Source organism: Centroberyx gerrardi, chromosome 12, assembly GCF_048128805.1.
Source record: "Centroberyx gerrardi isolate f3 chromosome 12, fCenGer3.hap1.cur.20231027, whole genome shotgun sequence".
NCBI classification, from domain to species: Eukaryota; Metazoa; Chordata; class Actinopteri; order Beryciformes; family Berycidae; genus Centroberyx; species Centroberyx gerrardi.
Window position 1 is genome coordinate 22,872,625 of NC_136008.1, and position 22,588 is coordinate 22,895,212.

The 22,588-nt window shown below is 42.1% G+C and overlaps 2 protein-coding genes across 3 annotated transcripts; one reads left to right on the forward strand and one right to left on the reverse strand.

The window, feature by feature from the left end:
• Window positions 1–4,386: 4,386 nt before the first annotated feature.
• LOC139917047 (zinc finger protein 706) lies at window positions 4,387–8,228 on the reverse strand. The gene is made up of 3 exons (XM_078287277.1): window positions 8,157–8,228; window positions 6,876–7,024; window positions 4,387–6,022 (listed from the first exon to the last, which is right to left on the reverse strand). The coding sequence occupies exons 2-3, from the start codon at window positions 7,008–7,010 to the stop codon at window positions 5,927–5,929; spliced, it is 231 nt and encodes a 76-aa protein (XP_078143403.1). The 5' UTR covers window positions 7,011–7,024; window positions 8,157–8,228; the 3' UTR covers window positions 4,387–5,926.
• A 1,564-nt stretch (window positions 8,229–9,792) lies between these two features.
• Window positions 9,793–22,055, forward strand: LOC139917045 (grainyhead-like protein 2 homolog). 2 transcript variants are annotated; one of them, XM_071906065.2, is made up of 15 exons: window positions 9,793–10,107; window positions 10,987–11,173; window positions 11,873–12,319; window positions 12,521–12,576; window positions 13,059–13,317; window positions 13,503–13,614; window positions 14,587–14,681; window positions 18,408–18,566; window positions 18,675–18,732; window positions 19,336–19,475; window positions 19,585–19,622; window positions 19,923–20,014; window positions 20,157–20,242; window positions 20,472–20,536; window positions 20,672–22,055. In XM_071906065.2, exons 1-15 carry the CDS (start codon window positions 10,094–10,096, stop codon window positions 20,784–20,786), a joined length of 1,923 nt encoding a protein of 640 aa, XP_071762166.2. In that variant the 5' UTR covers window positions 9,793–10,093; the 3' UTR covers window positions 20,787–22,055. The 2 variants fall into 2 exon arrangements, with proteins under 2 accessions (XP_071762166.2, XP_071762167.2); XM_071906066.2 differs by having other exon boundaries at window positions 13,059–13,215.
• The last annotated feature ends 533 nt before the right edge of the window (window positions 22,056–22,588 follow it).

Here is a 22,588-nt window from a genome sequence, read left to right on the forward strand (position 1 = left end):
CTAGTAAGGTTCACCTCTGTAAATCAAAATTAGATGGAGGAATAGCCCTTCCAAACTTCTCCCTTTATTACTATGCCTGTACGCTTCGCACTATTATAATGTGGCTAGATCATACTTTTTTACACACCCCACCTGGATCAAAATGGAAAGAGAGGAATGTACTCCTTACGAGATCGGTGCACTGATCTTATCACCGATAAAAATAGATAAATCAACCTATAATAACAATAACATAATTCATAGCATTATACGCACTTGGAAACAGATTAAATCCCATTTCAGAATTGAGTCCATATCCACCTACCAATAGCAGGGAATCCCTCTTTTGTCCCCTCTACTTTAGATTCAGGTTTTACACAATGGAAAGATTTGGGTATCCAGACTGTTGGAGCCCTGTTTGTAGACGGGAGCTTTGCCTCCTTCAATCATCTTCAGGTCCAATATGGTCTCCATAGGAACAACTTCTTCAGATACTTGCAGATCAAGGATTATGTTAAAAAATATGTACCCACTCTAGAGAAAATAGAACCAGCAAAGTTTGATGGATTCTTTAAGATGGGAGGCAGGGACAGACACCTATTATCTTTACTCTATAACTCATTATTATTCAGAACCTCACCCTCCGTGCAGGGTATAAAAACACGCTGGGAACAGGAGCTGGGTACGGAGATAGATGGTGATCTTTGGGATAAGGCACTGGAGAACCTACACAAATGCTCCGCCAACTCTAGGCACCGTCTTATTCAGTTTAAGATTATCCACAGACTTCATTATGCTAAAACAAAGTTACACAAAATCTTTCCAGATGTATCTCCACTGTGTGACGAATGCCATACTGAAGAAGCCACTCTTCTCCACAGTTATGTTCTCTGTCCTAAGTTAACTCCATTTTGGACTAATGTATTCCAAATTTTGTCAGATATGTTGCATACAGTAATGGAACCTGACCCTCTTCTGGTGGTGCTTGGAGTCTCCGATCAGTTTTCCCTGCTTAATAACTGTCAACAACAACTGCTATCGTATGCACTTATTGTAGCAAAGAAACTTATTTTAATGTTTTGGAAAAAGGCAGAAGTCCCACCTGTCAAATTATGGCTGGAAGAAATAGTAAAACTTCTCGCTATTAAACAAACTGAAACAGTTCAACAGGATCTGGCATCCCCTTCTCCAATACATTGATAACTCAAACTGATCAGTTGTACAATATTGATGGCCCCCTTCGGTGTGACAAGTCCCGGGAAGGTGGGAGGGGGGTGGGATAAGGGGATAGTTGTATACATGTCTTTGTTTTTGTTTTGTTTTTTCTTTTCTCTTCTCTTCTCTTTGTTTGTTTGTTCTGTCTCTAACTCTAAAGCGAGGACAAATCTGTAACACTGAATGTATTTTACGACTGCTTCCTCAATGAAAAAGATTTAAACACAAGACTGTCAGTACTACTGAGCTGCTGTATTGTGTAACAAGGTAGGAATTGTAAAAACACTGGACTAGTCAGCTCTTACTTGTTACTAGTAATGGCTGTTCCTGACTAAATTAATACTTTGTCAACTGATCAAATGGTCCATTTAATCAACAAATCTAGAATATTGGCTTTCCAACATGATTGTACTGATCCCATGGACATAAATGTATCAATCTCTCTTCAGCACTCCATGGTTTATATGTATAAATCTGCAGCATGGTAGCCAGCAGAATAAACTGGAACCCATTCAGTGCTTACATACAGAAGTGAGGACTGAGAATCATTCCCTGCTCAACCAAAAGACGTCACTCTACACCTTTGTTTCAGATATCAGATAATGTTCACCAAGTCAGCCGCCTTCAGGTGGCACAGTCTGCATCTGGGTCTCTGGAGAAGACACTCCCTTTTCCGCTTAATGCCTCTAAATTCAGCTACATTTCCTCATACCTCCTCAGATCAGTTTAGGTTAAAGAGACCTGACGACCAAGGTACAAGCCCTCGTGTCGGCAGGTATCCGCCCTGCTGAATCTCACGTCACTGAATCCCAACCAGCTCCACTAGCTGACCCTGACCTCTGACCTCTGACCCCCCTTGAAGGCAGCTAAGCAGAGAATTTCCCTACCAGGATCAACTGAGTATCACATCATTACTCCCACCTCATTTTGTCAACTTGCCTGCCACACAATTATATAAATCTGTAAAAACTATCTTGCTGTAGGAATTGAGTAAGATTTGCCTGCCTGCTTTATATTCGCTTATCATTTTCTGTCTTTGTTCTCATTGTGATTGTTTGATGTGGTTGATTGTGCGTGTGTTGGTGTGAGTATGTTTGTCTTCTCTTCTGTAACTGTGTCTCTGTGTCCTTTGTCTTGACTGTGAATCACTTTGTAAACTCTAAACGCGCTACGCAAATAAAGCCACCATTATTCCTATTGTTCCACTGTATTGGTTGGCTGGTATATTCTTACCCTCTTCCCTCACCCCATGCTCTTACTAGTGTCTGTATCCCACCCCCACCGTAATGTCTGTGTCTTTTGCTTGTCGTCACTGTGAAGCACTTTCTGAATTTTGTTTTAGAAATGTGTGATACAAATAAATGTATTATTATATTATATTATATTATATTATTTTAGTGCATGTGTTTGTGTGTGCTTTGTGCATATGTCTGCCTGTGTGTGGGTGCATCTCTGATTAATGACTGGGCCTTGGAAGTGCTGTATGTATGATCATTTTAGATTCTGATTTTGATCTGTTTTCTTTTATCTCTTTCCATACATAAATTGTCTAGTCACCAGACTGCCACCTGTGTTTTGGACTTTTCCCCTTTACTATATTATTTTATTACTGACTTACTACATTGTTGTCTTTTACACATACAAATAAATCCAATTAAATCACCTTCAAATTCCTGACATAATGCTATCAAAGATATTTTTTGATCTTAAGTGGCATTTGTCATAGGGGTGAAAGGAACCATTGTATGGGCCACTTCTCAAAACCTGTTGGCCTGGCAGTATATCTGTAAAACAGGCTTAAAGACCCTACTGTTTGTCACAGCACAGTCATAAAATGAGACCCAGGCTTACTCAGAAGTGTAGTCATATGGACGGGAACCTCTCAGTGTTTGTTTTAATCTACTTGGAGCACCAGATGGGTGGGGTTTACAGCATCAGGATATGTTTGATAGTGTCAGATAAGGTTCAGTCACACAAAAGCATTCTGAAAGGACTATAAAATACTTTTGAAACAGTTCTGCACTCTTCACTGCACACTATGTGGCAAATGCAATTTATCTGATACTGCAATCAGGTTAAAACAAAGGCTAGGAAATATTTGAAAATACTATTTGACCCAGGCGGGATATTGGGGAAGATGTGCAGGATACTCATGTCTTCCACTGGTGATATAGACTATTCTCACCTATTAACCTTATTACTGGTGAAACAGGGTGGTGGTGTTACAGTATTCAACTTCTCATAAGAACAGCCATCTACTCACCAATCACTACAGCTCTGGGACTACAACAGAACAGCAAACAGGAAAGTTAAACACTACCGGAGGCAATACAAAGAGAATGATTTCCTGTAAGCAGCATTCTGGAAAAGAGGTTTAATATTTCATAGGCATTATCCACCTTAATTACTTTTTAGGGGATTAAATCTCTCCAGCAACACAGATCTCTTAAAGCAGTCAACAGGATATGAGGGCATTAATGGATAAAGGATGTGACTAATCAAGAACCCACATCATTATTAGGAGTTACTGTTTCTCAGCTTTTGCCATAACACATTCCCACTGAAACAGTGATTCATTATTACCTTCACGATGCATCAGGAGCTCTTAAATATAAAATCATCTGTTAACAATGCAGCAGATGAGCAACTGTTAAGAGAGGTCTTGGGCTCTCACCAAGGTGTAAATTGACAAGCAAATAAAACTCAAGCAGGAGTGAATCAGATATTAAACTTTTGGGGCTCATAGCTAGAGCGCAACTGAAATGCTGGAGAAGAGGTGGACGAGGGAAGATGTGATCGGTCACATGATTATTTCCTACTTTAGAGTATCGTGATAATCATAAGTTCTTTCATTCAAAGTTTATAAACCTGTCTGAAATATCAGTGGACGAGCCTTAACAGGTACTTAACAATAGAAATGGTTTATAAACACAGAGAGAGGGTATCTGGGTGGAAATTGGCACATCTTAACTGTCGTTTCAACCAGCTGCAGCTAAACTTGGAACAGGCCTTACACTGCCAGCCTATCCATCAGGTGCCAGCACAATCAGGCCACTAAACACACACACACACATTCACTAAGAATCACAATTATCTAGAGGGAATTTTCTACATAAGTTAAGAAGTCTCTTTCAAGTAAAACACAGCTCAGTAATAGTTCATATAAAAGTAATACCTTTATTAAAAGGCTATACATTACATTGCGTGGACAAAGATATGATTATTATATAAGAGTAAAAACATGGCTGGTTGTCAGTCCAGACTTTAGCACAGTGATATAACATCAGTGGTTGATGACAGTAGGTCCAAATGTATTGAAAATAGCTCCTCTCTATAAATTAAATATCTCTGTTAGCATGCTATGATAAGTAGCGAATAAAAAAATAACAACCAAAACTAACTTACAGTGTAATGTAGGTCAGACTTCTAATGCACGGTCAGTCAGAATCAAAATACTTTTGCACCATCATGACGGAATAACACCAGAGAGAGACTGCACTTAAGATGCTTTTCACAAATGCATCAAGATGCCAGTGTGATATTTCTGACAAGTCACACAGCTGGAAATACAGTAGTGACAAACAAAATCATTATCACATTAACACAATTATGCCACTTATTCATGTTATTACAAAGACAAACGTTTCAAGGGGAACTGCAGTAGCTCGTTAGCGTTATCATTTACAACCAGTGCAAACCTCCTAATTCACTCAATAGGCATTTTCTAGCAAGATCAAAGGATAGACAAATATTTTATGCAGTTATCAGGCTGCTCTATGAAAAGAGGAGTCAAAGAAATTGTGTCAAGGATGGGTGTGCTGTGAGTAGACTTGCAGCGCCCTCTCTGGTCAGTCTCACTGCTATGACACACAGCAGAACCTGACACATTAGACATGAACTTGAAAATCTGAGGGAAAATGCAACAGACAACTTTCAGTGACAATGTAGACTTTTCAGTATGTACTTCATATCAACAAATAACTATGGACTAGTCCATTATGAAAATATCTAGATCAGGAAAAAAATATCAGTGCAGATTTGAGGTACATTTGAATTCACTCAAAAGAATACATTATTAGTGTTTTTTTGATGAGTGTCTTCTCGGTCATACAGTAAACTCCAAAGTCCTTCTGAATGAACTCTAATTTTGACCCAAACCCTGGTGCATCATTACTTGCTTTCAGTCAAAAAAATCCATTATGGCTTTCACAGTACACTGCTTTATGATGCAGATGATTTCCAAGTATCATTACAACATTACAACTGTGTTCAGCTGAGTCAGTGCTAATTCGTATTTGCGTCCGAATTCAAAGCGTGTCCTGAAACAGTGGGAGCCCTGAGATGGAGGAATGGTGGTAGAGCCCAGGGACAAGTTGGTCTTACGAGCTAAACATTTTGAAATGATCAGATAGAAATATCACACCGAACCGAGGATGGAACTTGTGGACTACAGAGGGAGGCTGGCTGCTATGCTTATTCCCTCACCATTAGCCCCCATCCAAATTCTGGCAAATGAAAATAATTTTGCACAAATTGAGTGTAAAGACCATGGGTGAGCAGGCGAGTACAGTTTCCATCCCTGCATAGAACAGCCATACATCAATGACTATATTAGGCGGCGTGAGCAATCATGTAAGTTGTACTGATGATATTTTTATCTGAAACATGGCAAAATGTAGTTGCCCCATCCTGGATCAGCCCAAACTGTCCTAGTGAAAGAGGGGCCAATCTCTCAAGCCTCCACATCAGCCAACTCTTCGGGCATTGGGGACTTTGGATGCTTGCTTTCAAAGTGCTGCTTAAAGGTCTTCGGGTCAGGCATTTGTGTCTGAGAAGGTGTAGAAAAAAAAAATAAAAAAAATCAACAGAGAAAAAACAATAGATTCAGAAAATATTTTGGCAAAACACTATGACAGAAGCAAACTGATATACAATAGGTATATTACAGTGTTTCCCCATTTAATGTTAATATCTGGCTGGCCCGTCCAGGTAAATTAACAACCATCCAAGTACATTTTTTTTTTAAGATTAATTTCAGGTGTTATTCAAACTGGCAAGCTGGCATTCAAACATGCCATTTCTGTTCAATGTAGTTTTCAAAAAACAATATTTAATACTATCAAGCGAAGCACTGAAAGCGTATTAGTGAACCACAATGACCATAATAGATTGCGTCTTTGATGAAGTGCATGGTGTTGGTAAACAGTCAGTACTCCTTCGAGTCACACTGACCATACAGTATGTCAGACAAAAAAATTAATAGAGAGGAAAAATTTGAAATATACCCTGATATGTTGAGGATATGTTGTAATTTGCTGTATGATGTACTTGCTTCGCTAAAGTAGCAATAATCAGATTGGAGTGTATTAGTTAGCTAACGCTGCAGCAGCAAGTTAGCTGACTAATGCTAGCCTCATCAACTGGAGTGAGAGATGTCCATGATCCAAAAATATGAGCTACTGGGTTTGCTAAATTAAATCACTAACTCACTAAACCCCTCCACTGCCGAAGCAAACTGCCAACCTGTGGGAAACACTGTGTTATTATAAGACTATATTAGTAATTTAGGAACTCACTGCACTCAAGAAAGCTGTGGTATCTACGCCGTGTCTAACTGACGGTATGTCTTTATTTTTGTCCAGACTTGGTTCATACACCCTACTTTCCAACTACGCACATACCCGACAAACAGAGCAGGTGTACACTAAAGCAGCCTTAGCCGCTGCCTTCTGGTCATGCCCTTTGCTCTTCTTGATTTCTGCCTGCTTCTTGGCATTCTTTTGCTGGGACTGGAGCTTCTGGTGCCCGCGGGCCATCTCTGCCACTGGACCTGAAGAAACAGTACAGGAAAGTGATCAGCACAACACAAGTGAAGCAGGAGATAGTTCAAAGCCTGAGAAAGAAAGAATACAAGCAACAACAAACAAAAAAGAAGAATGACACTTCTGAGGACATACTGATTGATCAGAACAATCTGTAATGGGTGATGGGAAGGAAACAGAAATAATCCAAAAGAGAAGCTTTGTGATTGGTTGAAGAGCACCATCAGCCTTCTATCACAATATAACCTTCTCTGTGGCTTAACTGGAAAGCACTGAATTACTGTTGCCTTGGAGATCATACTAACTGGGACACCAGCTTTGATGAGTAGGAACAAGCTTGATGCCCCTTGTTGATGTTCAATTCATGTAAGGACAGCTGTCTGTTAAAATAAAAAGACCTCCTCACATTTATGTAACTGTACTACTGTTTAAAAACCCAACTTTTCAAAGTAGGTTAATTGAAGCTTTTTGGGTCACAGGGAACAGGCAATTACTTAGAAATTTCCCCAAAGAAAATCAGACTACAGCCATTCAAAGTTGAGAGATACAGTAGGCTAGAACTAGGTCAGTGCCACTGTATAGTGAGATCTAGACGTGAAGTGTTTGATTTTAGTTAGAGGTGGGTGAGTGATTGTTGATGTATCACTCCATCTAGGGATCAATCACTGTGCGATGAGCAAAACTCTGTGTGTTGCTCCTGAGGCGAGAGGAGCAACACAATAGAGATCTGTGACCCAAACAGGAGCACTTGGGATGATGTGAGGTCAGTTTCCGCCATGCCTCCCTCTAAAATACTGCTAGCGCTGGCTATCCTTAACATTAGCTCGCTATCTTGGGATGATGGTTTAGCTAACGTTGGCTAACCAACAAGCTTTAAAAAGGTGATGGTTAGTCAAGAAGCTGTGGTTAAGTGTGGCCGTCTGGCAACATGAAACTCCTGTCTATGTGTTTATACCACAAGTAAAAGTAAATTTAATTTCAACCCATCCTTGAAAAGCCGAGCCGGGTTGCTATCGCACTGCTTTTAACAAATTATTCTGCTAACGTTTGCTCACGTAGGGCCACATACACAAAACATTATATCTGTCTTTAATATTAGGAATTAATAAAGCCAGGAAACACGTTTGGTAAAAGTCTTACCTGTGAAAAATAAATATATCACAGAAGGTATCCACAAAGATGAAAGTCGGCTACACTCCGAACCTTCCCTGGCTTGTAGTTTGTTCTTAATGCTCTTGTGCGCATGCCCAAGCAGTTGAGAGTGAAATTATGCTGCCTTCATGTGCTCCCCGTAAGATCTAACTTCAAACCCCAAACGTCGTAAAAACGCCTTGTCGCTTTTGATTAAAGATAATAACAAAATGGGCCCCGTAACAGAAGTTTTTTTGTGGTTGGTGTTTTATTTTAGAAATTAAGTGACACAGAGATACGTTGTGCTGCAGTGGAAGAATGAAGGAGGGGGGTGGGGGGCTGGGAGTATGCACATCTGTATGTTAATTCATTTATTAAAAAGAGAAATGACAGCTAAAAGTTGATCAATCAATTAAAACGAAATCGTGCAATACTAATTATTTATCGGTTCGTTTATGTTCTAATAATTACGATATTTCTGACAGCAAGTGAAGGCAGCATTGGTACCAGCGACCTCCTGCGACAGAGATGCTGTAGGGCTATGGAGGCTTTACACTTAAACCTCCATTACAAATGTGCAAATGTTTATGAGCTTAAAACAAACATCCACCCCCACAAAACCTAAGTACTGAAAAGAATCTGAACGCACAACCAAATTCGCAGAGTCCCTTCCCGAATGACATTTTCTCTGGCTGTATGGTGCGAAATTATACCACAAGGTGTCATGGTACAGACAACAATACGGCCAGGTATGTGAGAGCAGGCTGTTTGCTCAGGTAGCCTATCTCAAATCAATGAACAAGTTCTTGAAATTGATTTGCCGTCCAACAGTTTTACATAGACAGCCCATCACCTAAACCATGCTCACATGGCACTACAACTTATAATTGCACGACTTATTTAGGCCAGGGAAAGAAGATTTAGGATGATTTACAGTCATGTTTATTTATGTGGCATTTGGCTCATGACTCAGAAGATAGGTAATCATAGCCTAGACCAAATATGCCTGTGAAGAAAGAAAGAAAGAAAAGAATGTGCATTGGCACAGCGATTATTTCGGAACAAGTATATACAACGCCTTTAAAACCTTAAAACCTATAGGCCTTGAATACAACTCAGTATTTAGAGGGGTGTGTTCATTGATGGTAAGCGTCATCTCTGACTCATTTGAGTTTCAGTTAAATGTCTGACATAATACAAGTGTTTACGTCAACCTAAAAAGAGGTGACTAAACTCTAATAAAAAGGTGGGCAGACTGAATGTATATGTGGATTTACCTTTCACTGGCCTGCATACAGATTTGAATGGTCATGCCTTTGTTTCTCAAAATAAGAATAAAATGTGACAGAAGACAAGACAAAGATGTCATATTTATTGTCATAACGGAAGAAACGTTAAGACAGCTTCAGTAGGGAGAGATAGAGAACATGAACTTTAACAATGACGTTAATGGAGAGTCTCCATATTTGGTGTCTGCCTTCCCCTTATTTCTGGTCACGTCCTTCTCCTGCGGGTTCCACCTATAGGAAGGCGGCTCTGTCACCTGTGGAGGAACAGCTAACCAATCAGGAAGGAGATTTCCGTTTCCTTGTTTACATAGTCTCTCCAGGTGCCGCGGTGCCCATCTCCTAAATTTACCAACTTCTCCACACAGGACATGGACCTGGCCCTGGCCCGCACAACAACTTTAGCTTCGCTTTATTTGTCTAAATTAGCTTAAAATTTCAGGTGGTATCAAGGGAATTCGAATGTATTTGACCAGTCAGGCTAAAAATGTTTTCATTGGGTGTTTGGGCAAAAAAGCTGAGTAAAGCCAGCCTCCTGCGGGCCTAGTTAATCTCTCTGTCAACTCGCTCTCTGTCTCCCACACAAACTTACCTGCACAAACTAGAAAGTCCAGTTTCTCAAGCAAGTCCTGGAAAACCTTGGAGAGTCCTGGAGGCAACATGGACCTGGACAGGTAAGGGAAGATCATTAATAATTATTGGATATTAAGTTCTACCAGTAGATGCCTTTTTATGAAATGTCACAATTCCTGCATGTTCTTTCATGTTCTGTATTGCTTAGTTAAGAAATAGTCAAAATATTGTAGTTATTTTTTAGTTGTATTGCATGTAGGCAACAGATGTTTTTCATGTGATCCCTTACAACAATTTAGAAGGATGCAAATGTCACAGCAAAAATATAAGCCTTTAAAGGAATATCATAGGGATATTATATGAATATTGTAGTGAGATCATAGGAAATAAAAACACCAGTACAATAAGGTCAGTATAAACTCACTATTGAGCACCACAGACACATTAGAAGCTCCTGAAAGAAGATTATGGAAATATTATAGTGATAGGTGTGGGAAAAAATAAAAACTGCAGTTAAACATTGTTTTTTTTTAAAAAAAAATTCATATTTTCATAATTGCTTAACTTTTGCCTTAACCTTGAGTAGCTCCTGCATACCAGAGAATGTGTGCCCTTCAAAAGCTGAGACTTTACGGACAGTGTCTCCTCTAATCAGCAGCTTCTTACTGAATGCTGTCTGACGTGTTTTGAAAGGTAGTTCTTTGATTTTGACCATAATTGATCATTAGTCAGCAGCTTCACATTCTGACAGTGACTCAGTAGTTTTCTGTTGCTTCAAAAGTGACATACAAGCAATTATTCCTCAGAGGAGATCTTACATAAACACACATCACAAGGAGAGGGCGATTTGATTGAAGTTTGGTGAGAACCAGCCCGGGGCAGACTTGGTGGCTTGGCAGACGCGGCCTCTCTCATGACAGACCGGCTCTGCAGCAATAACCAGCCTCATTGTCTCTCGCCATTGTCTTGTCTTGTCCCAGTAAACGGCTGGTGGTGGTGGTACCAAACGAAGTGTCGGTGCCCTCCAGAAGAGTGTTCAGCAGCGAGGACGAGGCGTGGAAGACGTACCTGGAGAACCCTCTGACCGCCGCCACCAAGGCCATGATGAGCATCAATGGAGATGAGGACAGCGCCGCCGCCCTGGGCCTGCTGTATGACTACTACAAGGTGTGAGAAATTAATATCACAAGAAATCAGCTTGATATTGATACATGATGATATCTGCTAACATAGTCAAAACATGTTAAATAGGCAAGTTCATGTTCACCGCATTGAACTGCATGGGAATATAATGTAGGATAATTTTCAAATAGTATTCCCTAATTTGTTTCTAATCTCGTTTTGTGGGAGATTTTAATTAGTATTTGCTCATTCATTCATTTAGACAACACAATTCTGTATCATAATAACTCAATATCCCTTCAACGCAGTATAATTATATTGAAAGATGACAAACTGTAATATAATAGTATAATAAAATATAATATAATATTGAATTATTGCCCAGGCCAACTTGACAGAAAGATCTACTCACCATCTCTAAAATGAAATGAATAGAAGGCCATTTGTCTTTTTTGGAACCACACATATTTACATATATTGACTGTATTCCCAACAACCAATCAGCAGTTTGGTTACATTTGACAGGTGAGGTGTTGTTTCATCTCACCTTGTTCTCTCTAAAATATATAGTTAAAAGAGGAGGTACAACATGCTTTCCCTAGTTTGAGATCATTTGAGGGATGGCGTCCCCTCTCACCCCACTATCAAATCCCACTTTGTTGATGTAATATGACTGAAAAGCTTTCTCTTCCCAGAATGTTTCTCACCTCATTGGAATACATTTTTGTGTATGATTCCTGCCAGGTCCCCAGGGAGAAGAGACTTGCGCCCACCAGCGTTAAGCCCACAGACCTCTCCGCTGCTGGGCCCGATAACTGCGGGAGCTTGGAGATACTGGACCACCACCTCCAGGCTCTCAGATCCATGCCTGTCAACCTCTCCCTCAACAGCGCCACCGCTACAGAGCATCAGGGCTCCAAGTACGCAGCTATCGGTCTGACAGGAGAGGTCCGAGGAGGTGAAAGTGGAGGCGTGGCGGCTCTAGCTCTGGTCAAGACGGAGGGCCCGATGTCCACGCCGGCGTACATGAAGTCCTGTTTGGGGGGTTCCTACCGAGCGGAGCCGAGGGAGCAGATAAGGATGGTGTACGATCAGAGCCGCTACGATATGAGCCTCCCCGGATACCTGAAAGATGATCAGAGAAGCACTCCGGACAGCACGTATGAGGACGCTTACGTCGGAGAAAGAGAGGTGAGACCTGGTTGTCCTACTTGGGGAAAGGGGGTTAAGTGTAGCATTGGAAGTCTCATGTTTTTTTTAGGGTTTTATGAATGGATATGCCAAATATAACGCTCAAAATGGAGTTAATGCTGATGGATTGTGGGCTCTGTGTCTCTGTCCCTGTTGTGCTTCTCCTTTTTAAAACATCCATGTAATATATTTCTTTCACAGAGCTACCACCCAAGTCCTTCCTCAGGAGTTGATGAGTTCTGCTACAGCCAGCCAGCGTAAGTCAGAATTCAGATTCAAACAAAACGCATTAAACGTGCAGAATTTGCAATTCAAAAGCGATTCACACTGCTTTTATGTTTTCCCTTTGAAACAAATGAGAGCTGCTCTCACACTCTGAAGTTCTGATGCAGAGGTATTTTGTTTTAGACATTAAAGCTGTGCTATTCCACTTTTTGAAAAGTCAAAAAGTCCATATCTTTAGTACTGAATAAAGTTCCCCAGAAAGCACTTCTTGCTGTGACAGTCTTGTGCGTCCAGTACTGTGACGTCTTCCTTCTTGGATTTTCTGTTGATGAAGTTTGAGTTTCTGTAGGCGGCTACCAGACACTGAGTGTTTAGAACAGCAAATGTAAAAGCTTTCATGAACTGGTTATAGGTTGAATCACTATTGTGTTATATCACTCAGCGATAGAAAGTAGCAAAACGGACATTTATCTATATGAAAATGTTGATTCCCACATGTCCTCCCTCCCTGCAGTGACGGCTTCCAGTACTCTCTGGAGGCCAGCATGTCCCTGCGGCAGCGGCAGGTAGAAGGACCCATGGCCTACCTGAACCGAGCCCAGTTCTACGCCGTGACGCTGACCCAGACCGGCGCCAGATCCTGCCTGCGTCAGCCCAGAGGCAAAGTGCGGGTGAGTGGGCCGCCGCCTTCACACGGGCACGACGGGAGCCCATCCAGTAGTGAGCAATGCACCATGGGAGGCTCTGAGCTGCCGCGGGAGAGTATTGTACAGGTGAGGGAGGGGAGGTGGGGGGCGGGGTGTTGGAGGAGGTAGAGGTGTGCTAACAAACAACAGTGACCTCTCACTGTTGGGTAATGTGACACTATGCAGTCTTGGGAATGAATCAAATGTATTTTGTTTAAAGAATATGATTATTATTCTGTTTTAACCTGAGTGTATCATTGTTTCCTCTGCAGAGTGTTATCATGGTGGTGTTTGGTGAAGACAAGTGCAGAGACGAGCAGCTGAAGAATTGGAAATATTGGCACTCCCGCCAGCACACCGCCAAGCAGAGGGTCCTGGACATCGGTAAGATCATTACTGCTGTTCTCCTCTCTGACAAGCTCGGCTGCAGCTTCTGTATGGAACATAATGGTCAGAGTCATCCCCAGCTTTGTGGGGTTATGGGTGCAACAGATGGGGAATATGCAAGAGATCCTAAAATGGCATTTACCCTCAGGTGCTGAATATCACATTTAGATGTCCATACTGACACCTAATAAACAGCACAAAAACACATAGGGCGAGGGAGAGAGCAGGTGGCAAACCTGCTGGAAAACTCCAAAAGAAAGCAGCGGCGTTTCCCGGGCTGAAACCCGACACAGTTGAGCCGATTTGAATAACGGTCTCTCCTGGATTCTCACAGCAGCCCTGGGAAGAGACAGCCGCTGGATCTCTATTTGAATAGACGTTAACGGGAGAAATGGGCGGGGGCCTGGACTGGGGCCACATCCTGCACCATCAGCCCGAGACAGGCCTCGACTTGCGTTTGAGAATGGATTGGAATGAACTCGGGGTGTCAAACACCACGGCGAGGGCTTTGTCTGTGGCGTGTTCATGCTGAGACCGAGATGAAGACTATGACCTAATGTAGATGGGTGGGAATTAGCTTACATGCTTAGAAGTTTAGTGCGTTAGGAGGTATGAAGGACCATATGAGAGTCTTCACCTATCTGGATCTGGATTTGTTGTCTTGCAGGTGAAAAGATGCCACATTATAAATATATATATTCAAACTTGATAAGGAGTTTAATCAAAAAGACATGGAACGGTTCCATAGCAACTGTCTCCTGCCATCAGCACTGTAAATCTTTCCAAGTGTGTCTGACATTGACTTCCAGCGCTGCCCCTTTCCTCTTCTTTCTTCTTCCTTTTTGAGCGTGTCACAACTTTGAAAGTCGTGTGAAAGTGGCCTGTAATGTTGAAAGCGGGGTTGACACCGAACCTGTGCATCTTAACTCCCACTGAGATTGTTTCCTCTGATCCCTGCTTCACATGCAGCCGACTACAAAGAGAGCTTCAACACGATTGGGAACGTGGAGGAAATTGCCTACAACGCCGTCTCTTTCACGTGGGATGTCAGCGAGGAAGCCAAGGTAAAAAAAACAAAAAACAAGGGAGGTTGTTTTACGTAAGCCAAAGCAAGAGATGACTGGACCGAAAGTGAAAGAAGTGAAATGAAATTGCTTTCTCTATTCAATGTGTTTTTTTTTTTTTTTCCTGCTTTCAGAGCAATTAAACTGACAGCCACTTCACACCCACTGAGACTGTTGACAATTTGGATGCGCTTTTTTGTTTCTTTTTTTTTCAAAGCGGATCATATGGGTGAAAATTGCTCAAAGAAACCAAAAGTCTTTGTTTTGTGGAGTCTTTAGATGTACAGACTATGTCTCTTTAGCCACACACACACACACACACACACACACACACACACACACACACACACACACACACACTCTTTGTCCTGAAAGAGGGAGTGTCTGTTGATTTGTGTTTGGTCATTAGTTGGGGTCTCAGACATTGCTGGGCACACAGCAACAGACCATGAAAGGAGCTGCTCGGATTTCACCTTTGTAAAGGTGGTCAATTGGATAAAGACAGACAGCAAACAACGTGTATGGGACACACACACACACACACACACACACACACACACACACACACACACACACCCTCAGGCTATAGGGCTTCGGGACATGGTGGCTGTGGCTCCCATTTGGCTCGAGGGTTAGAAGAGGAATCCACAAACAGACTGTTGACAGAGAGGTAATTGGCGCTCTGTGGATAAATATTTACTGTTTGGGACACACCTTCACTCCACTGCCCATGGCCTCAAGTCCTTAGTGAGTTCAGACGGTCATATGATGATGTGGAGTCGAGTTATGATCACTCAGTTTTTATTTCTTCTGCTTGGTTTTGATCAGAATCAGAATCAGAATTCTTTTATTATGCCGAGTATGTTTGCACATACAAGGAAAGTGACTTGGTGTGGTTGGTGCACCCGGCTACAATAATGTACCAGTATGTTGAGAATATGGACCTATTTAATGTGTTATAGTGTCATTCTATACAGGCGTATTGATAATTAGCTTGCATAGATGGACAGCAGCTGCATCTCTGACATACTTTCAGCCTTCATTAAAGGTTGTTACAGGAATACACACTACCAGTCAAAAGTTTGGACACATCACAGTTTTCTTTATTTTTACTATTTTCCACATTTTAGAATAAGAGTAAAGACATCAAAACTATGAAATAACACAAATGGAATTATGCAGTGACCAAAAAGACAAACTATCTTATATTTTAGATTCTTTAAAGTAGCCGCCCTTTGCCTTGATGGAAAGGCAAAGGCTTTGGAATTAAATTCATACATAGGCATTTATAAGCATAAGCATTTAAGCATAAGCCTTTAGATCAAAATGGCTTTAAGATCATGAAAAAGATAATGCATTCAATCAGGTGTGTCCAAACTCTTGACTGGTAGTGTATACAGTGCAATGTTAAGGCTTTAGCACAGTTTCTGTTTAGTTGGTTACAGCTTGCTTTGTATTCAGTAAACTTTCCCCAGGATACTGATTAGAGTGCTGAGTACTGTCTTGAGTGGTGAACAGGTTGACGGTGTTTGTATTGAGTGTCAGTGCGTGGGTTAATGTGGCTGTGCTGTGTGACAGCCGCTGCTACAAGCAGAAGTGATGCTCCCTCTGGGCTGTGCTGGATGTCTCTTCATTATCAGCCCTGCTGCCTCAGACTGACCAGTGCAGTTTCCCTCCTGAGCCACCAGACAGGGTCAGAGCCCCTGGAAACGGAATGGGAGAGGAGGAGAAAGCACATCTCTCTTTTTTTTTATTAGTCCGCCTGGCTGACATCTCTCTCTCTCAAAGATAATTGGACGTCCAATCAGGCTATGATGGGCTGGCATACAAAACTGATATTTTTTGGGGGGAATGATTAGTTTTGTGTTTTTGTTTTGGCAAGGATCCACTGTTGCCAAGCAACAATAATCATCATCCTTGTGATAATGGAGTGAGAGATGTGTTGGTTGGGGAGATGAGAGCTGCTTCCTGCAGCCTGATTCTGTTTTTGTGTTTGTTTGTTTATGCCAGGTTGAGCGGATGGCATTGAATAGCCACTTTCAGCGCCCTCGTGAACCCTTTGCTTTTTAGGGGGGCATTTGAACGCTCACACATACGCGCAGAACACAAAAAGCCCTCCTACACACACACACTCGCGGTCGCACCACCACATCCAGCGCTTCCGGTGAAATTGAAATGGCATGGGCTTGTGGAGGTGTGAATTTGTGGAGGTGTGTAGGAGGCTCATTTGCGCTCCGGGCCATTTCAGCAATCAGCCCTCACCTCTGCAGGTTGAGGCACGATGTTGTTGATGCTGCGTAGTGGGAAAACCGCTTTGAGCCGGGGTGAGGAATCTCTACCGTTATCCGTCTCTGCAGACCCGCCGCTCAGGCTGTTTGTCCTGTTGAACTGGAAATGTCATCAGGAGTTGATGGAGGAGAGTTGTTTGAGGTGGCTTGGCATTAAAACAGGAAATTTCACCGTTGAGCATGAGAATCTATAACACCCTGTAACTAAATGGGTGAGGATAACCTCGAGTATTGTTGTTCATGGTGAGCATTTCATGGTTTAAACCAGTAGTAGGACTTTACACAGATTTGGGTGAGATGTTATGAATTCCCTTTTTTGTTCTCACATCCTTCTTAAAAGATTCAGTAGCTCAGCAAGGCAGCAGATCTGCTCTGCTGCATTATTAAGGGCTGGAAAGGGTGCTGCTGGAGCAAAGCCACGCATTTATAAAAGTTGTGACATTGAGGGTTCTGGAGCAATATTAAGCCTCCAATAATTCAGTATTTGACTTCATGGAAATATCATTCACATCTTTGTTTTTCACACGATTGAAGTATATTTATGAGCACTTTCAACATTCTAAAAGGAGTATTGAGAGGTTTCAGTGGCGTCCCCTTTTCCACATTTGCATGACTGACTGTTTCGTCTGACCTGACTCGTGACCTCTGACCCTGGACTGGGTCATGGCTGAGAGAACAAACATCTCACTAGTAGATTTAGATCTGGCTTGCTGCTTCAGACTGGCACCACTTGGCTAACAGTTTCAGATCTGGCTAGCCATCTCAGAGCCAGACTGGCTGTAAAACTCACTGAGCTTGAAGATGACGGGCTGATAATGAGCGCTCATATTTAAAATAGAGACAGCATTACCTTAGTCTTAACCTTAATCATTAGTTACTACCTTAGGTTTACCTACTACAGTGAACTGAAGGGAAGACTTTCATAGTTTGTGTTAGTGGGAAACACCTTTATTTCACCTGAGGACTTACTCTTTATTTGTATATGAGTCATATGAGTCATTCACCTACAAAACAAGGCACAATTCTTTCTTTCTTTCTCTGCTTAGGAACTACTGAGGTGGTTTGAAAAGATGGTTAAAAAAAGTGCTCAAGATGTCAGTAAATAAGACATAAGCCAAGAATACTATCTCACAGAGACACTGATAATGCTTCTCACCCACCCTCACTATGTAGACTCTATGAATGATCCATAATTAAACGTCTCTTTCTGAATCTGCATTATTTCATTAACAAATTCACTCATTCATACCTGAAACATCCTGTATGAAAACTATTTGCTAATCAGCTCTTTCCCCTCTCTTGCCTCTGCCTGTTCAAGGACACAGAACACCAGAAATTGACCTTTTTTTTTTAAACTTTTCTCTTTTATCTGAGTGAACTGACATTGCCGTCTCCCCACTAACCCCCCCCCCCCCCCCCCCCTTCACTTCTCTGTCAGGTCTTTATCTCTGTGAACTGTCTGAGCACAGACTTCTCGTCCCAGAAGGGCGTGAAGGGGACGCCCCTGATGATCCAGATCGACACCTACAGCTACAACGGCTGCAGCAGCAGGCCCATCCACAGGGCCTTCGCTCAGATCAAGGTCTTCTGCGACAAGGTGAGCACAACCTACTGACTTTTTTTTTTTTTTTTTACCTTTAACTGTATTTCTGCATATTTAATTACTCTATACTTTCATGCCATTGAACCCCTGTGTGTTGGGCAGGGGGCTGAGAGGAAGCTGCGTGACGAAGAGAAGAAGCAGCTCAGGAAGAAGACCAAAGGTGAAACCAGTTCTGTGTTTAGGGATAATATGAGGCTCTTTTCATCTTCATCTTCTTTCTTATTCTTTTTTTCTTCCCCTTATTCTTGTTCTTCATATTCTTTTTCTTCAGTTTTTTGTTTTTGTTTCTTTTTTTCTTCTTCTTCTCCTTCGTACTACTACTACTACTACTACTACTAATGACAATAATAAAGTTGCCTATCTAAATAGTGCTACATTGATAAATTGTAATGATACATAAATAATAGAAATCAATATAAGCTTAATTTGTCTCTTTGCTAAAGACAGTTTACAAAGTGCTTTCCAGGAAACCATAATATAAGTCATAGTACTAATAAAAATCAATTAAATGGAAATCATAAAGAAATAAAATAAAATGGTGAACATAAAACAACAACAGAAGATTAAAGGCAAGCAAATTAAATCAAACATGACCAAATCTGTAGTAGAGTGGTAGGACTGAAGACATGTGGCACTAACAAGTAGGTCAGATGGGACCAGGAGGAGGAGGAGGAGGAGAGAAAGGGGTCCAGTCTTCTTCAGGGAGGGCTCTGATTGTTGCCCCGGCAACGGATGCTGAGTTCATGCTCTCTCTCTGGATCAGGGAAAAATGGCAACCCGGGGCCGACGTCTCCCGTTAAGAAGGCTGACGGCACGCTGTTCAAAAGCCTGGCCGACCTGGACTCCCAGCCCGTCCTGTTCATCCCCGACGTCCACTTTGGAAATCTGCAGAGAGCGGGACAGGTGAGGGAACTCTCTTTCTCTCTCTCTCTCTGTCTCTGTCTCTGTCTCTCTCTCTCTCTCTCTCTGCATTTTGCATTGTGCTTCATGTCATATTTTACTCCATTCACAGGTCTTTGCTTTTAACACAGAGGAAGTGGAGAGAGACGGGTGAGTGTCTTCCAGTTATTTTGACCCCGGCGCTTTGCTCTGTAGCCCGTCACACCCTCCAGCTCGCCGCACCATGTGTCACCAGCGGTTTACTTTTTAAATATCTCTCCATGGCGACAACATCGGTCTCTGTGTTGTGGCGTATTTCACGGCGTCTCGTTAAATGGGTTTGGGATGATTTAATTCTCTTCACACGCCGCGCCTGTTAATCATCAGGATTCACAACAGCATGAAATTGTGTGTTATGACTTGGCATCATCATCTCATAGTGCTCTGTGTGTGTGTGTGTGTGTGTGTCAGGAGTGTCATGGTGAAGAGGGTATCATGTCTCGCTGAGGAAGACGTCTGTCCACCACAGCCCAAGAAGTCCAAAGTGGAGCTGGAGAGGAAAGGTTTGTGAATGTCTCTTTGCTCTCTGCAGCTCTGCATGTTCAATAAGTAAGACTTAGAAGCGGCTCTGTATCGAGGATTGCACTCGATATCTCATTATTTCTTTGAATGCATGAATTCTTATTTGTTTTCGTGCCTCACCAGTTCTGCTGTACGTGAGGAAGGAGTGCGATGAGGTGTTCGATGCCCTGATGCTCCGCTCCCCAACCCTCAGGGCCTTGATGGAGGCGGTGAGTACTGCTCAAGTGTTGTTTTAGTTGGCCTGGAGTGTGAAATAAGGACGGTCTGCACTTCTGAGGGCAAACAAATTACTTCTATTGTGCCAGAAAAGATCCATCTAGCCTACAATAATACAATCTGTAAATAGTGCCTGCTAGTCACTCCCAGCACCCATCATCATGCTTAAAATGCACTGTTTCTTCCTTTATTTTTGCAAAACTAACATAGCTTTTCTCACAGATCTCAGAGAAATACGCGGTGCCTGTTGACAAGATGGCCAAAGTTTACAAGAAAAGCAAAAAAGGGTGAGCGAGAGAGTCAAACTCCATAGAAAAGACTTGTAGATTAGACTAAATTTAACGAGACCTTTACTCACCGGAGATATTAACCTTTTAAATGTGATTGTATTCTGGTGTGTCTGTGCGTTCCCTGTCCCTCAGGGTGCTGGTGAACATGGACGACAACATCATCGAGCAGTACTCCAACGAGGACACCTTCATCCTGGCCATGGAGAGCTCGGCAGACTCGCTGCGGGTCACTCTGTCGGAGATCTGACCTATCAGAGATCGGACTGTGGGCGTTCAGCCGCAACAATGCATTCACTGTTCCATCGCTCGTCACGCTATCAGACGGAGGTGGCCACGGTTCTCTGCAGGAATCTTCAACTTTTACCAGTATTAGATGACAGCGCCAAATTGTATTCTTTGAGGAAGGCCAAACAGTTAGTAACTTGTTTCCCCTCTAAGCCCCTGTTTCCCCCACCAGGCAGAGAGCGGGACTATAGGAGTCAGTGGTTGGATCCTGGGCTGCAGGAGAGCTCCTGGTACTGGCAACACGAGGTTCATGTTTAAACCACAGTGCCGTGACCTGGGGCTTGGTGTAAAATTCCTCATCTTTCCCAGCTAACTCGCTACGCAAGGCTGATGGGAATTCACCTTATAACACTTCGTTGCATCAGAAGAATCTTCATGTTCATCTTTCAGAATTGTTTTTTTCCATGAGGGCGCTTAATTTAGCGCTTGTGGGGTTCAAGACATGGAACGTAGTCAAGGTCTTAATGTAGGTCACCACAAAGCACCCAATCAGCCAATACAATAGTCTCACTGGGTAACCAGCAGAGCCTCTGTCCTCTGCCATCCTCCCTGCTGCCTCTTCCAGTGGCGGATGCTGCTGAGTTGATCAGATGCTTGACAGGCTCAACGTCTTGCTGGCACTCAGACTGTTAAACTGACACAGTCTGAGGTAATGCCGTATTGTTTTGTATGTACATGTTTTAATTGTTTTTAGATGCTCCTTGAAATGGAATGAATGACTGGTTAATTTACTAGAATGTTGATTGATTGGCCATATTTTGCTGAACACTAAATGTTCCCAATCAGTGGCAGCAACATAACAGTTATTCCCAGGCTTACATTACGTGGCTGGTGTCTATGGAAACATAATTAGATGAGGCGCCATTATGGAACAACTGCAATAGTCTCCAGGATGCTGTTTAATTGTTTTGCTTCCTCTGTGTGTGCCATCATGTCCTTTCATCTCACTGAAGAGGCTGTAGTCATTAGTATTTATGACATTGGTTAGGGGCTAGCTAGCTCCAACGGGTCCATCCATTTACAGAGCTTTATTCTGAGGCTAGTGCAAATCAACACAGCTTAACAGTCTATTGCCCTATTCCAGTCATTGCCTCTGTTTAGTGTTTACACCTGATTCACTGAGCAAATGCTGCAAAAGCATCCAAAAGCATCTCTATCCTTTAAGTTCCATGCAACACATTGTATTGTATAGTTTCTTTTAAATGAGTCAATAAATATAGTTTTATATGCAGTCATTTCTCCCTTGTGGTTTGTTTACTTGACATTAGAGTAGCCTTAATCAGTAGCTTGCAGCTATTTCAGATATTAGACAAATATTGAGAAAACATTTGGAACGAGAATGTTTGTGGAAAGAAGAGGTGATACTAAGTTATGAGGGTTGGGGTGGAGGCCCATAGAGGGCTGAAAGGTTATTGATTTAAAGTCAGTAGAGGTGTGTTAAGACATTTCTTGGATATATTTTCAGTTTAGTTGTACACACTGTGCCTGTGAAGTTCTGTTATTCCACTTTGTCTAATGTACCTCGATTACAGAAGGGAACAGGCTGCAGCTGAATGTGACGGGTCACAGTGATCTTGTTCTGGCAAACTAAATCTTCATTCGGCATTACGGCTGGGAAAACTGCTCTTAACATCTAAAGAGCAGCTATAGTCTCAGCTAGAGAAGCATTCAAGATCATTTCAGTCCCATTAGCCTTTACAATAAGATAGATGGATTTATTTTCTCCCTATGTAAGAACAGCAACTGCTACTGCTGGACTAGAAT